At 61.3% G+C, this 12,915-nt stretch overlaps 1 protein-coding gene across 7 annotated transcripts in view; it reads right to left on the reverse strand.

Moving 5' to 3' along the window:
- CNOT1 (CCR4-NOT transcription complex subunit 1) overlaps nt 1–12,915 on the reverse strand; it is a 111,701-nt gene continuing 98,786 nt past the window's right edge. For all 7 annotated transcript variants that reach the window (XM_064160600.1, XM_064160597.1, XM_064160596.1 and 4 more), the window contains exons 40-49: nt 10,160–10,408; nt 8,801–8,964; nt 8,455–8,572; nt 7,797–7,898; nt 6,741–6,914; nt 4,682–4,831; nt 3,146–3,326; nt 2,030–2,162; nt 1,804–1,938; nt 1–392 (exon numbers count right to left, since the gene is read on the reverse strand). In XM_064160600.1, the coding sequence (XP_064016670.1) occupies nt 314–392; nt 1,804–1,938; nt 2,030–2,162; nt 3,146–3,326; nt 4,682–4,831; nt 6,741–6,914; nt 7,797–7,898; nt 8,455–8,572; nt 8,801–8,964; nt 10,160–10,408 (1,485 nt within the window). In that variant the 3' untranslated portion in view covers nt 1–313. The remainder of the gene's footprint in view (nt 393–1,803; nt 1,939–2,029; nt 2,163–3,145; nt 3,327–4,681; nt 4,832–6,740; nt 6,915–7,796; nt 7,899–8,454; nt 8,573–8,800; nt 8,965–10,159; nt 10,409–12,915) is intronic.

Below are 12,915 nucleotides of genomic sequence, written 5' to 3' on the forward strand. Positions count from 1 at the left end.
AAAGGTTTCCTGGTTTCCTTGTATTTACACTGGTTTGAAAGGATATTCACAGCATCTTCTGGGGTTTGGCCAAAGGCAAAGAAACAAGAAAGGAAAAACGACCAAAAAAAAATCATCATCATCATCATCTCCATCCCTCTCCTTCTCCCCCCAGAAAAACAACCTTTGGAACGTGCCAGCGTTGAGACTCTTCACCCTGGGGCTGTTGTGTCTGCCCAAGGGGGAGAGGGGAGGCTGGGAAGGGCAGGAGGAGCCTTACGGAGCCTTCTGGCAGTTGGTGGGATGGGGACTTGCGAGGCTGCTGCGAGCTCATCTAACTGGCACCAGTCCCCTCCATGACCTGCTGGGCCTGCTTCTGCCCCATGCAGCACTGTGCAACCGACTGGAACAACCTGGCAAGGGGGGGAGAGAGGGGCCAAGGGGGAGGGAGAGGGGGGAGAGGAGAAAGGGGCAAAGGGGAAGAGGGAGGAGAGGAGAGAGTGGCAAAGGGAGAGAAGGGGAGGAGAGGAGAGGGGGCGAGGGGGGGGAGAGGGAGGAGAGGGGGAACGAGGGGGGGGAGAGGGAGGAGAGAGGGAACGAGGGGGGGGGAGAGGGAGGAGAGAGGGAACGGGGGAGGGAGAGGGAGGAGAGAGGGAACGAGGGAGGGAGAGGGAGGAGAGAGGGAACGAGGGAGGGAGAGGGAGGAGAGAGGGAACGAGGGGGGGGAGAGGGAGGAGAGAGGGAACGGGGGGGGGGGAGAGGGAGGAGAGAGGGAACGGGGGGGGGGAGAGGGAGGAGAGAGGGAACGGGGGGGGAGGGACGGGGGGGAGAGGGACGGGGGGGAGAGGGAGGAGAGAGGGGCAAAGGAAGGGGAGAGGAGAGAGGGGAGGAGAGAGGGGAGGAGAGAGGGGAGGAGAGAGGGGAGGAGAGAGGGGCAAAGGAAGGGGAGAGGAGAGAGGGGCAAAGGAAGGGGAGAGGAGAGAGGGGCAAAGGAAGGGGAGAGGAGAGAGGGGCAAAGGAAGGGGAGAGGAGAGAGGGGCAAAGGAAGGGGAGAGGAGAGAGGGACAAAGGAAGGGGAGAGGAGAGAGAGGCAAAGGAAGGGGAGAGGAGAGAGGGGCAAAGGAAGGGGAGAGGGGAGGAGAGAGGGGCAAAGGAAGGGGAGAGGGGAGGAGAGAGGGGCAAAGGAAGGGGAGAGGAGAGAGGGACAAAGGAAGGGGAGAGGAGAGAGAGGCAAAGGAAGGGGAGAGGAGAGAGGGGCAAAGGAAGGGGAGAGGAGAGAGGGGCAAAGGAAGGGGAGAGGAGAGAGGGGCAAAGGAAGGGGAGAGGGGAGGAGAGAGTGGCAAAGGAAGGGGAGAGGGGAGGAGAGAGGGGCAAAGGAAGGGGAGAGGAGAGAGAGGCAAAGGAAGGGGAGAGGAGAGAGGGGCAAAGGAAGGGGAGAGGAGAGAGGGGCAAAGGAAGGGGAGAGGAGAGAGGGGCAAAGGAAGGGGAGAGGAGAGAGGGGCAAAGGAAGGGGAGAGGAGAGAGGGGCAAAGGAAGGGGAGAGGAGAGAGGGGCAAAGGAAGGGGAGAGGGGAGGAGAGAGGGGCAAAGGAAGGGGAGAGGAGAGAGGGACAAAGGAAGGGGAGAGGAGAGAGAGGCAAAGGAAGGGGAGAGGAGAGAGGGGCAAAGGAAGGGGAGAGGGGAGGAGAGAGGGGCAAAGGGAGGAGGCAAGAAGCGAGGTGAGTGCGGTGAGGGCGCAGGCGCTGCGGGCGGCGCTCGCCCCCTGGCGGCGGCCGCTGCGGGTGCCCTGGCGCAGGCGCTGCGGGCCGGGTGCGGCTGTACTCACTTCTCAATCTCCGGCGCGCAGTGAACGAACTCGTGGTTCCAGAACTTAAAAGCTGGGTTTTTGATCAGCTCAATGAAGGTGATGAGGAGACCCCAGGGATGAGGCCTATTTACAATCAGTCGTTCCAGGAGAACCCTGAAAGCAGCAAGGGAAGGGAGTTAAGAGCGAGCCCAAAGCACGTGGAGGGCAGGAAGGCAGCAGGAGGGGCTGAAGGCTTCCCTCTCACCTGGTGATCTGCTCCTGGATGGCCTCGGTGTTGGCCTCTGCGAACAGGTAGAGCATGGTGCAGCTGAAGTAGTGCGTGTGGCTGTTGGGGTAGCGCAGCTGGTTGGCGATGGCGTTCAGGAACAGGTACCTGCCTGCAGGGGACAGCCAGCAGAGGCCCTCCTGAGGCACAGCCAGCAGCCAGCACTGCCTCAGGGCAGGCTCTGCCAGCACAAGAAACTAAACCAGCCGAGGACAGGGCAGCTCCCACCTCTCCGGGCGACCCAAACCACCCTCAGTGTCAAAAGCTTCTCCCTTCTCTCCACTCTCAAGCTCCCTCTTGCAGTTCAAACCATCCTCACTCGGCCTGGCACAACAGGACCTGCTCCAAACTCTGCCCCCAGCTCTCTGATCGTCCCCTTTCAGCACTGAAAACCCACCAGAAGGTGTCCCTGGAGCCCTCTCCTCTCCAGGCTGAACACCCCCAACTCTCCCAGCCTGGCCTCACAGCAGAGCCCATCCAGCCCTGCTGTGGCCTCCTCTGGCTCAGCTCCACCAGATCCCTGTCTGTGCTGAGGGCTCCAGAGCTGGCCCCAGCTGAGGGGCAGAATCCCCCCCCTGCCCCTGCTGCTGGGGGTCAGCCCAGGACAGAGCTGGGGCTGGGCTGGCAGCACTCAGTGCCAGCTCCTCTCCAGCTTTGCACCCCCAAGTCCTCCTCCTCAGGGCTGCTCTCCAGCCCTGCACTCCCAGCCTGGACTGACACCAGGAGCTGCCTTGCCCCAGGTGCAGGACCTTGTACCTGGCCCTGCTGAGCCTGCCAGGCTCCACCTGCTCCCACTCCTGCAACCTGTCCACATTGCTCCGAGCAGATCTTGCCCCTAAGGTGTGTCAACAGCACCACTCCATTTGCTGTCACCTGCAAGACTGAGCTGCACCTGACCCTTACATGGCATTGAAGGAGACACTGAACACTCCCAGTACCAGTCTAGGCCACTTGAGGGCCTTATCTCCACCTGCACATCCCTCAGTTGGGCACTGCCATCACACCCCCTGCTTGTGACCATCCACCAGACAAAGGGTTTGAGGCGTGAGGCAGGACCTGCTCTGAAGCTCCAGCTCAGCCTCAGCAGCAGCTCACCTTCGGTGTCCAGATCCACTGCCAAGTTCTGGAAGATGTCCATGTGTGCTGAGTGGGTGATGGTGCTCATGGAGGGTGTGCTGCCCTTGTTGTGGATGTGAGCAATGGCCTGAGTGCCCACGTAGAGCACCAGGGCATTGATCAGCTGAATGTTGTAGCGGTTGCCAGGCTCGTTGGAGACCTAAGGGCACAGACAGGAGCAGCTTTACCACCCTGTGCTCCTTCAGCCACTGGAGCTGCAACAGACTCATGCCATGCTTGTGGTAGGAAGAGACCTTTAAGATCATCTGAGTCCAGCTGCCAGGTTGACACTAAACTGTGTCCCTTGGCACCACCACACCTGCACAGCTTTGAAACCTCCCCCAGGGATGGGGATTGCAGCACTGCCCTGGGCAGCCTGGGGCAGGGTCAGCCACTGCTGCAGTGAGACAGAGAGAACCAGGTGGGAAGAGAGCTCCCAGCTCTGCCAGACCAGCCTGGCACCCAGCCCTGCCCAAACAACCACACCATGGCACTCAGTGCCAACCTAGCACCCAGCCCTGCCCAAACAACCACACCATGGCACTCAGTGCCAACCTAGCACCCAGCCCTGCCCAACCAACCACACCATGGCACTCAGTGCCAACCTAGCACCCAGCCCTGCCCAACCAACCACACCATGGCACTCAGTGCCAACCTAGCACCCAGCCCTGCCCAACCAACCACACCATGGCACTCAGTGCCCAGCCAGCCTTGGCTCCAACCCCTCCAGCCACGGCCACTCCACCACCTCCCTGGGCAGCCCATGCCAGTGCCAATCACTCTCTCTGCCAGCAGCTTCCTCCTCACAGCCAGCCCACACCTGCCCTGCCACAGCTTCAGCCTGGGGCCCCTTCTGCTGCTGCTGCCTGCCTGGCACCAGAGCCCAACCCCACCTGGCTACAGCCTCCCTGCAGGCAGCTGCAGGCAGCAATCAGCTCTGCCCTGAGGCTCCTCTGCTGCAGCCTGCACCCCCCCAGCTCCCTCAGCCTCTCCTCACAGGGCTGTGCTCCAGGCCCCTCCCCAGCCTTGCTGCCCTTCTCTCAGCACCTTCCAGCACCTCAGCAGCTCTCTGCAATTCAGGAGCCCACAGCTGGACACAGCACTCCAGGGCTGGCCTGAGCAGTGCTGGGCACAGGGGCACAAGAACCTCCCTTCTCCTGCTGCCCACACTGCTCCTCAGCCAGCCCAGGATGCCACTGGCTCTGCTGCCCACCTGGGCACACTGCTGCCTCATGTTGATGTTCACTACAACCATCTGGCAGCTCAGGCAGATAAAGCCTTTACACTCAGAGATCAATTTAAAGTCATGAAATTAAATCTTTCTCTTTCCTGAAGCTCCACTTGGCCCCAAACCAGGAGGAGCATCCTGCTAGGGGAGAAGTGCTCAGAGGACTGAGCATTTCTACTGCCTGCAGCCCAGGCTGGCTCCAGCCAGGAGTCCTGCAGGCCAGGAGGGTGGCTCAGGGAGCAGGACAGATGCTCTGAAGCCAGCACCCTCAGCCATGAGGCACTCACTTGCAGGTTGCTGCGCAGGTCAGACAGAAAGGTGACTGGAGAACGTGTCTTGAGATAGGAATCCAAGTCCTTCTTGAACTGAGGTGGCATCACCCCAGTGAAGTTGGTGAGGATCCGTGGAGCAATGTTAATCTCACTCAGCATGTCCACCTGTGGAAGAGAAAAGCCAGAGGCAGCTCAGCCATCAGCAGGAACAGAGCTGGAGGGGAGGTTACAGCAGCTGGAGCTGTGGAGCACTTCTGCCTCGCAGCAATGAGGAAAGGCAACACTGAGATTGGAGGGCAGCTCTCTGGAAGCTGTTAAATCACTGCCTGAAGGACCTGAGAGCAGAGAGTAAAAGCAGGGAGAGGATTCTGCCCCTCTGCTCAGACCACATCTGCAGCACTGCCTCCAGTTCTGCAGTCTCAGCACAGGAGGGGCAGGAGAGGGTCCAGGAGGCCACTGAGATGACCAGAGAGCCAGAGAAGCTCTGCTATGGGGACTGGCTGGGAGAGCTGGGGCTGCTGAGGTGGAGCAAAGAAGGCTCCAGGGAGACTTCAGAGCAGCCTTGCAGTGCCTGAAGGGGCTGCAGGAGAGCTGGGGAGGGACTTGGACCAGGGCTGGCAGTGCCAGGAGGAGGGACAATGGCTTTGAACTGGGAGAGGGGAGAGGAGAAAGAAATTGTTAGCAGTGAAGGTGGGGAGAGCCTGGCACAGGTTGCCCAGGGAGGCTGTGGATGTCCTCTGCCTGAAGGTGCTCAGGGCCAGGCTGGATGAGACCTGGAGCAAGCTGTGCTGGCAGGAGGGGTCTGTGCTGGCAGGAGGGGGTCGGTGCTGGCAGGAGGGGGTCGGTGCTGGCAGGAGGGGTCGGTGCTGGCAGGAGGGGGTCTGTGCTGGCAGGAGGGGGTCTGCGCTGGCAGGAGGGGTCTGCGCTGGCAGGAGGGGTCGGTGCTGGCAGGAGGGGTCGGTGCTGGCAGGAGGGGGTCTGTGCTGGCAGGAGGGGGTCGGTGCTGGCGGGAGGGGGTCGGTGCTGGCAGGAGGGGTCGGTGCTGGCAGGAGGGGTCGGTGCTGGCAGGAGGGGGGTCGGTGCTGGCAGGAGGGGTCGGTGCTGGCAGGAGGGGTCGGTGCTGGCAGGAGGGGGGTCGGTGCTGGCAGGAGGGGTCTGTGCTGGCAGGAGGGGTCTGTGCTGGCAGGAGGGGTCGGTGCTGGCAGGAGGGGTCGGTGCTGGCGGGAGGGGTCGGTGCTGGCGGGAGGGGTCGGTGCTGGCGGGAGGGGGTCGGTGCTGGCGGGAGGGGGTCGGTGCTGGCGGGAGGGGGTCTGTGCTGGCAGGAGGGGGTCTGTGCTGGCAGGAGGGGGTCGGTGCTGGCGGGAGGGGGTCGGTGCTGGCGGGAGGGGGGTCGGTGCTGGCAGGAGGGGTCTGTGCTGGCAGGAGGGGTCTGTGCTGGCAGGAGGGGTCGGTGCTGGCAGGAGGGGTCGGTGCTGGCGGGCGGGGTCGGTGCTGGCGGGAGGGGTCGGTGCTGGCGGGAGGGGGTCGGTGCTGGCGGGAGGGGGTCGGTGCTGGCGGGAGGGGGTCTGTGCTGGCAGGAGGGGGTCTGTGCTGGCAGGAGGGGGTCGGTGCTGGCGGGAGGGGGTCGGTGCTGGCGGGAGGGGGTCGGTGCTGGCGGGAGGGGTCGGTGCTGGCGGGAGGGGGTCGGTGCCGGCGGGAGGGGGTCGGTGCTGGCGGGAGGGGGTCTGTGCTGGCAGGAGGGGGTCTGTGCTGGCAGGAGGGGGTCGGTGCTGGCGGGAGGGGGTCGGTGCTGGCGGGAGGGGGTCGGTGCTGGCGGGAGGGGGTCGGTGCTGGCAGGAGGGGTCGGTGCTGGCAGGAGGGGTCGGTGCTGGCGGGAGGGGGTCGGTGCTGGCGGGAGGGGTCGGTGCTGGCGGGAGGGGTCGGTGCTGGCAGGAGGGGTCGGTGCTGGCGGGAGGGGGGTCGGTGCTGGCGGGAGGGGGTCGGTGCTGGCGGGAGGGGGTCGGTGCTGGCTTCCCTACAGGCAGGGCAGCTCTTCAGGGTCCCTTGCAAGGCAAACCACGACAGCAAGTCCTACCTTCAGGTTGGGGGTGAAGGGGTCTGGAAGCCTCATGTTCCGCGGGAAGGCACTCAGGATGAGATTCCTTAGCTGAATGCAGTTGGGTGGGATCACATCACAGAACCCATAGTGGTAGTCACAAAGGAATTCTGGGAAGTCATGCAGCAAGACCAGCAACACACGCAGGGTGCCCTGGGAATGACAAACAGGAGAGGTTGGCAGTGGCCCAGCGTGGGCAGGGCAGAGCCAGCCTGACAGAGAGCAAGATGCTGGGCTGGAGAGGGAGGCTGGATCTGTGCCACACAGCAGGGTGAACTCCAAGAACAGAACAGAGTCAACCAGGTGGGAAGAGACCTCCAACATCATCCAGCCCAACCTAGCACCCAGCCCTGCCCAACCAACCACACCATGGCACTCAGTGCCAACCTAGCACCCAGCCCTGCCCAAACAACCACACCATGGCACTCAGTGCCCAGACAGCCTTGGCTCCAACCCCTCCAGCCACGGCCACTCCACCACCTCCCTGGGCAGCCCATGCCAGTGCCAATCACTCTCTCTGCCAGCAGCTTCCTCCTCACAGCCAGCCCACACCTGCCCTGCCACAGCTTCAGCCTGGGGCCCCTTCTGCTGCTGCTGCCTGCCTGGCACCAGAGCCCAACCCCACCTGGCTACAGCCTCCCTGCAGGCAGCTGCAGGCAGCAATCAGCTCTGCCCTGAGGCTCCTCTGCTGCAGCCTGCACCCCCCCAGCTCCCTCAGCCTCCTCTCACAGGGCTGTGCTCCAGGCCCCTCCCCAGCCTTGCTGCCCTTCTCTCAGCACCTTCCAGCACCTCAGCAGCTCTCTGCAATTCAGGAGCCCACAGCTGGACACAGCACTCCAGGGCTGGCCTGAGCAGGGCTGGGCACAGGGGCACAAGAACCTCCCTTCTCCTGCTGCCCACACTGCTCCTCAGCCAGCCCAGGATGCCACTGGAACCCTGAGCTGCCCCTCCCAGGTGAATCCCATTTTGCTACCAGCACATCTCTGCCTTCTTGCTTGGCAGCAGCCAGCTCTTGGCTGCCATTTCTTGCTTTACCTTGTAGAGGATTTGCATAGGTTTGGTGAGTTCCACGTTTCGAAGGAAAGGAGCCAGGTACTTGAAGAGGTCAATCAGCAGCTGGGCATACATTGGCCAACCCTGCCAAGACAAAAACACAGCTGGTGGAAAAAGGTGCAGTGGGGAAGTCTTCCCTGCAAGACTAGGATTAGACTGGGCTTTCCTGACAGCTTGGATTCTGTCCTGCTGCTTGCTCTAGCAGTGAGTGCAGCACAGCTCAGCCCACCACAGACTCATCAAATGAGTTGGGCTTGGAAGGGACCTTAAAGATCAGCCAGCTCCAAACCTCTGCTACGGGCAAGGACATCTCAGGTTGTTCAAGGCCATGAACAGCTCCAGGGAGGGATCACGTGCAGTGGGTGTTTCCAGAACACTCCATGTGCCATGCTGAGTCAGCAGCTTCTGCTCTGGGCTACAGCTCTTCCAGATTTGGACAACATTAAGGTCAAGTTGCCCTGTTTATTGCCACAAAGACTCTCCCCTCCATGCTGTTAGGTGACTGTGAATAAGGCAGACAACAACAGGACAGCCCAGCCATGCTACTAGTGCCTTTGGAGTGATGGGAAACAGCACCACAGCAGATCAGCATCTGTGTGAGCTTTTAAATTGACTGAGAAGAGATAAACTGCAGCCACACCTTCTGCTGTGGTGTATGTGCCAGCATTCTTGCAATAAATATCCGATGGGAGATGAGTTCCAGCCAGGCATAAACAAAACCTGGAGCTTTGGTAGGCCTCAGGATGTGAAATGTGTTACTGAAAGAAAAGTTAGAGCAGGTTAGAAGTGCACAGCAACAGGATTGCTCTTCCATTAACATCCAGGGCAAAAACCTTCCCAGCCCTACACAAAGCAAACAGCATCTTGGGCTGCACCGTTCAGCCTCCTTTCCAACCAGTCAACTCTGCAGGCAATTAAACCACCCCAGAGGAAGAAGACAGCCTGCAGGTGAACCACTTTGCTCCAACCACCTCCAAAATACATACCAGAAAGCTGTGAGGGTCTGGAAGTTGATGGTTTCCAGCACATGTTCAGGAGCATTTAATTCCAAGAGCAGCATGATGAAAATGCGATGGTAAGGGAGCTGCTGGAACTCGCTCTGCCGCACGTCGTGGTCCTGCAGCAGGACTCCCACCACGATGCCAAGAACCTGGAGAGGTGGAAAAGATGGAGCTGATGAGTCTAGAGAAGGTAGAAGGCTTCAGCCAACCTGGGCTTGAACACCTTCAGGGAAGTTGTGGAGCACAGAATCACCCAACGTGATCAAAGATCACGTTGGGTGATTCTGTGCTCCGCAACCTCCCTGGGCAGCCTGTGCCAGGCTCTGCCCACCCTCACTCTGCACAACTCCCTCCTGATGCCCTACCTAACTCTGCCCTGCTCCAGCTCCAAACCACTGCCCTCAGCCTGTGCCCACAGCCCCTTCTGAGCAGTCCCTCCCCAGCCTGCTGCAGCTCCCCTGCAGGTATTGAACCGCAGCTAAGGTCTGCCTGGAGCCTTCTCTTCTCCAGGCTGCACAGCCCCAACTCTGCCAGGCTGTGCCCACAGCAGAGCTTCTCCTGCCCTCACAGCATCTCAGAGGCCTCCTCTGGAACCTCTCCAGCAGCTCCATGTCCTTCTTGTGCAGAGAACTTCAGTTCTGGCCCCAGCCCTGCAGCTGAGGTCTCCCCAGAGCAGAGCAGAGGGACAGGATCTTCTCTCTCCACCTCTGCCCACGCTGCTGTGGGTGCAGCCCAGGCTGCCCTTGGCCTTCTGTGCTGCCAGTGCCCACTGCTGGCCCTGGTGATGAACCCCAGGGTTGGCTGAGCACTCCAGGGCACACAGCCTCTGGAGGACACATTTTCCCCACCAGCCAACACTTACACTGGCAACAAGATCAAACTCCCTGAAGTGCTTCTGTGTTTGTTGAGGGCCCCACAGCTGGCCCCAGCCCTGCAGCTGAGGTCTCCCCAGAGCAGAGCAGAGGGGCAGGATCTCCTCTCTCCCCCTCTGCCCACGCTGCTGTGGATGCAGCCCAGGCTGCCCCTGGCCTTCTGTGCTGCCACTGCCCACTGCTGCCTCCTGCCCAGCTTCTCCCCCAGCAGCCCTTCTCTGCAGGGCTGCTCTCAATCTCCTCACCCCCAAGCCTGCATCTACAGAGAGGACTGCTCCATACCAGGAGCAGGACCTTGCCCTTAGCCTTACTGAACCTCTCAAGATCCATTTCAGCTCACCCCCTCCACCCTCACAGAACCAGGCAGGGTTGGAAGGGACCACAAGGACCACCTAGTTCCAACCCCCCCTGCCATGGCCAGGCACGCCCTGCCCTGGAGCAGGAACCCAAAGGCAGCGTGGGGCTCCCTGACCTTGTTGAGGAGGTTGATCTTGGTGACTGTGTTGGTTGCCTCCCCGGAGTGCTTGACCAGCAGGGCGATGAGCCTGACGAAGGCGTCCAGGTTGTGGTAGCACTTGGCACGGATCATGGTGGGGTTGGCCGCGGGGTTGTGCTGCTGCTCGGCCTGGGCGCGGTAGCTGATCTCCACGCACATCTCGGTGCAGAGGCGGAAGAAGCGAGTGATCAGGTCGTCTGTCTTCAGGATCCCCTGCTGGTGCATCTGCCCGGGCAAGCAGAGAGCCTCAGAGCTGCGTCCCCCACCGCGGCACCGCCAAAGCTTAGCCGCGGGCAGCAGGCGACCTCTGCCGCTCGGCGCCAGCAGCAGGAGTTTGTTTCTCGAGGCAGCTGGGGGCTGCCAACAGCCTTCTGGTGCCTGCATTCACTGCCGGGGGGAGCTCCCTCTGCCCACCTCGTGTTTGAGCAGCGCTGAGGAGTGTGGTCGGGAGCAGTGCTGCCAGCAGCACCCAGCTCGGCACTGCAAAGGGCGGCACTGGGCTTCAGTCTCCCTGGCTTTTAGGAGCTGACCAGGGGAAGACCTCGGACTCCTACCTCCTCCCCCACCACCCTCGGCCCCCTACCTCCTTCCCCCCCACCCCTCCTCATCTCAGCCTCCTACCTCCTTCACCCCCACCCCTCCTCATCTCAGCCTCCTACCTCCTTCACCCCCACCCCTCCTCATCTCAGCCTCCTACCTCCTTCCCCCATACCCCTCCTCATCTCAGCCTCCTACCTCCTTCACCCCCACCCCTCATCTCCACCTCCTACCTCCTTCCCCCCACCCCTCTTCATCTCAGCCTCCTACCTCCTTCACCCCCACCCCTCCTCATCTCAGCCTCCTACCTCCTTCACCCCCACCCCCCCTCATCTCAGCCTCCTACTTCCTTCCTCCCCACCCCTACTCATCTCAGCCTCCTACCTCCTTCACCCCCACTCCTCCTCATCTCAGCCTCCTACCTCCTTCACCCCCACCCCTCCTCATCTCAGCCTCCTACTTCCTTCCCCCCCACCCCTACTCATCTCAGCCTCCTACCTCCTTCACCCCCACTCCTCCTCATCTCCACCTACCTCCTTCACTCCCACCCCTCCTCATCTCAGCCTGCCTCCCTCCCCTCCCCTCCTCAGCCTCCCACCTCCTCCCCTTTTTCAGCCTACCTTCTCCCCCCCTCCTCAGCCTCCTACCTCCTCCCCCCCTTCCTCTGCTTCCTACCTCCTCTCCCCCTTCCTCAGCCTCCTGCCTCCCTCCAGAGCCCTCCTCAGCCTCCTCCCCCTCGCAGCTCTGCACTAACACTGTGTAGAAGCAAAGTGCCTTTGGCCAGCGAATTTGCCTCACAGGATCACAGGCAGCCAGGACTGGGTTCTGCACCGGGAGGGGGGAAGTGTTTGCCTTAACAACACCCAGATCACACTGGAGATCCTTTCCTTTGCCACCCCCTGGCCTGAAAGGCATCAAAATCAAGACAAGCTGCAGGAGAGCTGTGAGTTTTGAGCAAAGCTTTCTGACCTCCAAGCTGCTACTGCAGAGACAGGAAGCTAAGTAAGAAGTAGGATCATAACGCAGAGGTCGCTCTGCAGGCACTTGGGTTTGGTGCTTACAGCAGGAATTCATCTATCTGCCTTCAGAGTTCTTTAGGACAAGGAGGAGCCCAGCCCAGGAAAGGAAATCCTTTCCTAGTGCAGAAGAATCACAGAGCTGTGCCAGTTGGAAGAGTCCAACCAGCAACCCAACCCCACCACGGCCACTAAACCATGCCCTCAAGTGGCATGGTTCTGAAACCAGGTGTGAGGACTCCACCTCCCTGGGCAACCTGTGCCAATCCCTGACCACTCTGGCAGCAAACTAATATTTCCTCCTCTCCAACCCAACCCTCCCCTGGCACAATTCCAGACCATTTCTTCTCACAGAATGCGATGTGAGGAAGCAACACTGAATTGAAGCAGGCCACAATCGAGGTCCCCATGAATAAACATGAATGCAGTCATCACAAGATACTGCCTGAGCACAGAAACCACTTCCATGCTAACACTGCCTTCTGATGTGCTCCAGCTGCCAAGCTCAGGAGCTTCAACAAGGCCAAGGTGCTGCAGCTGGGTGGAGGCAATGCCAAGCACCAATGCAGGCTGGGCAGTGCCAGGCTGCAGAGCAGCCCTGAGCAGAGGCACTTGGGGGTGCTGCTGGAGGAGAAGCTCAGCAGGAGCCAGCAGTGTGCACTTGCAGCCCAGAGAGCCAAGCAGAGCCTGGGCTGCAGCAGCAGCAGTGTGGCCAGCAGGGCCAGGGAGGGGATTCTGCCCCTCTGCTCTGCTCTGCTGAGAGCCCACCTGGAGTCCTGCATCCAGTGCTGGAGCCCCTGGCACAAGAGGGCTGTGGAGAGGCTGCAGAGTGTCCAGAGCAGGGCCAGGAGGATGCTGAGAGGCTGCAGCAGCTCTGCTGTGAGCACAGCCTGAAAGAGTTGGGGCTGTGCAGGCTGCAGCAGAGGAGGCTCCCAGGGGACCTTCTGGTGGCCTTGCAGCATCTGCAGGGGGCTGCAAAAAAGCTGGGGAGGGACTTCTGAGGCTGTGAGGGAGTGGCAGGAGTGGGGGGGCTGGAGCAAAGCTGGAGGTGGGGAGAGTGAGGCTGGAGGGGAGGAGGAAGTTGCTGAGCAGGAGAGTGGTGAGAGGCTGGAATGGGTTGCCCAGGGAGGGGGTTGAGGCCCCATGGCTGGAGGTGTTTGAGGCCAGGCTGGCTGAGGC

The sequence above is a fragment of the Pogoniulus pusillus genome, chromosome 20 (genome assembly GCF_015220805.1).
Source record: "Pogoniulus pusillus isolate bPogPus1 chromosome 20, bPogPus1.pri, whole genome shotgun sequence".
Lineage (NCBI taxonomy): Eukaryota > Metazoa > Chordata > Aves > Piciformes > Lybiidae > Pogoniulus > Pogoniulus pusillus.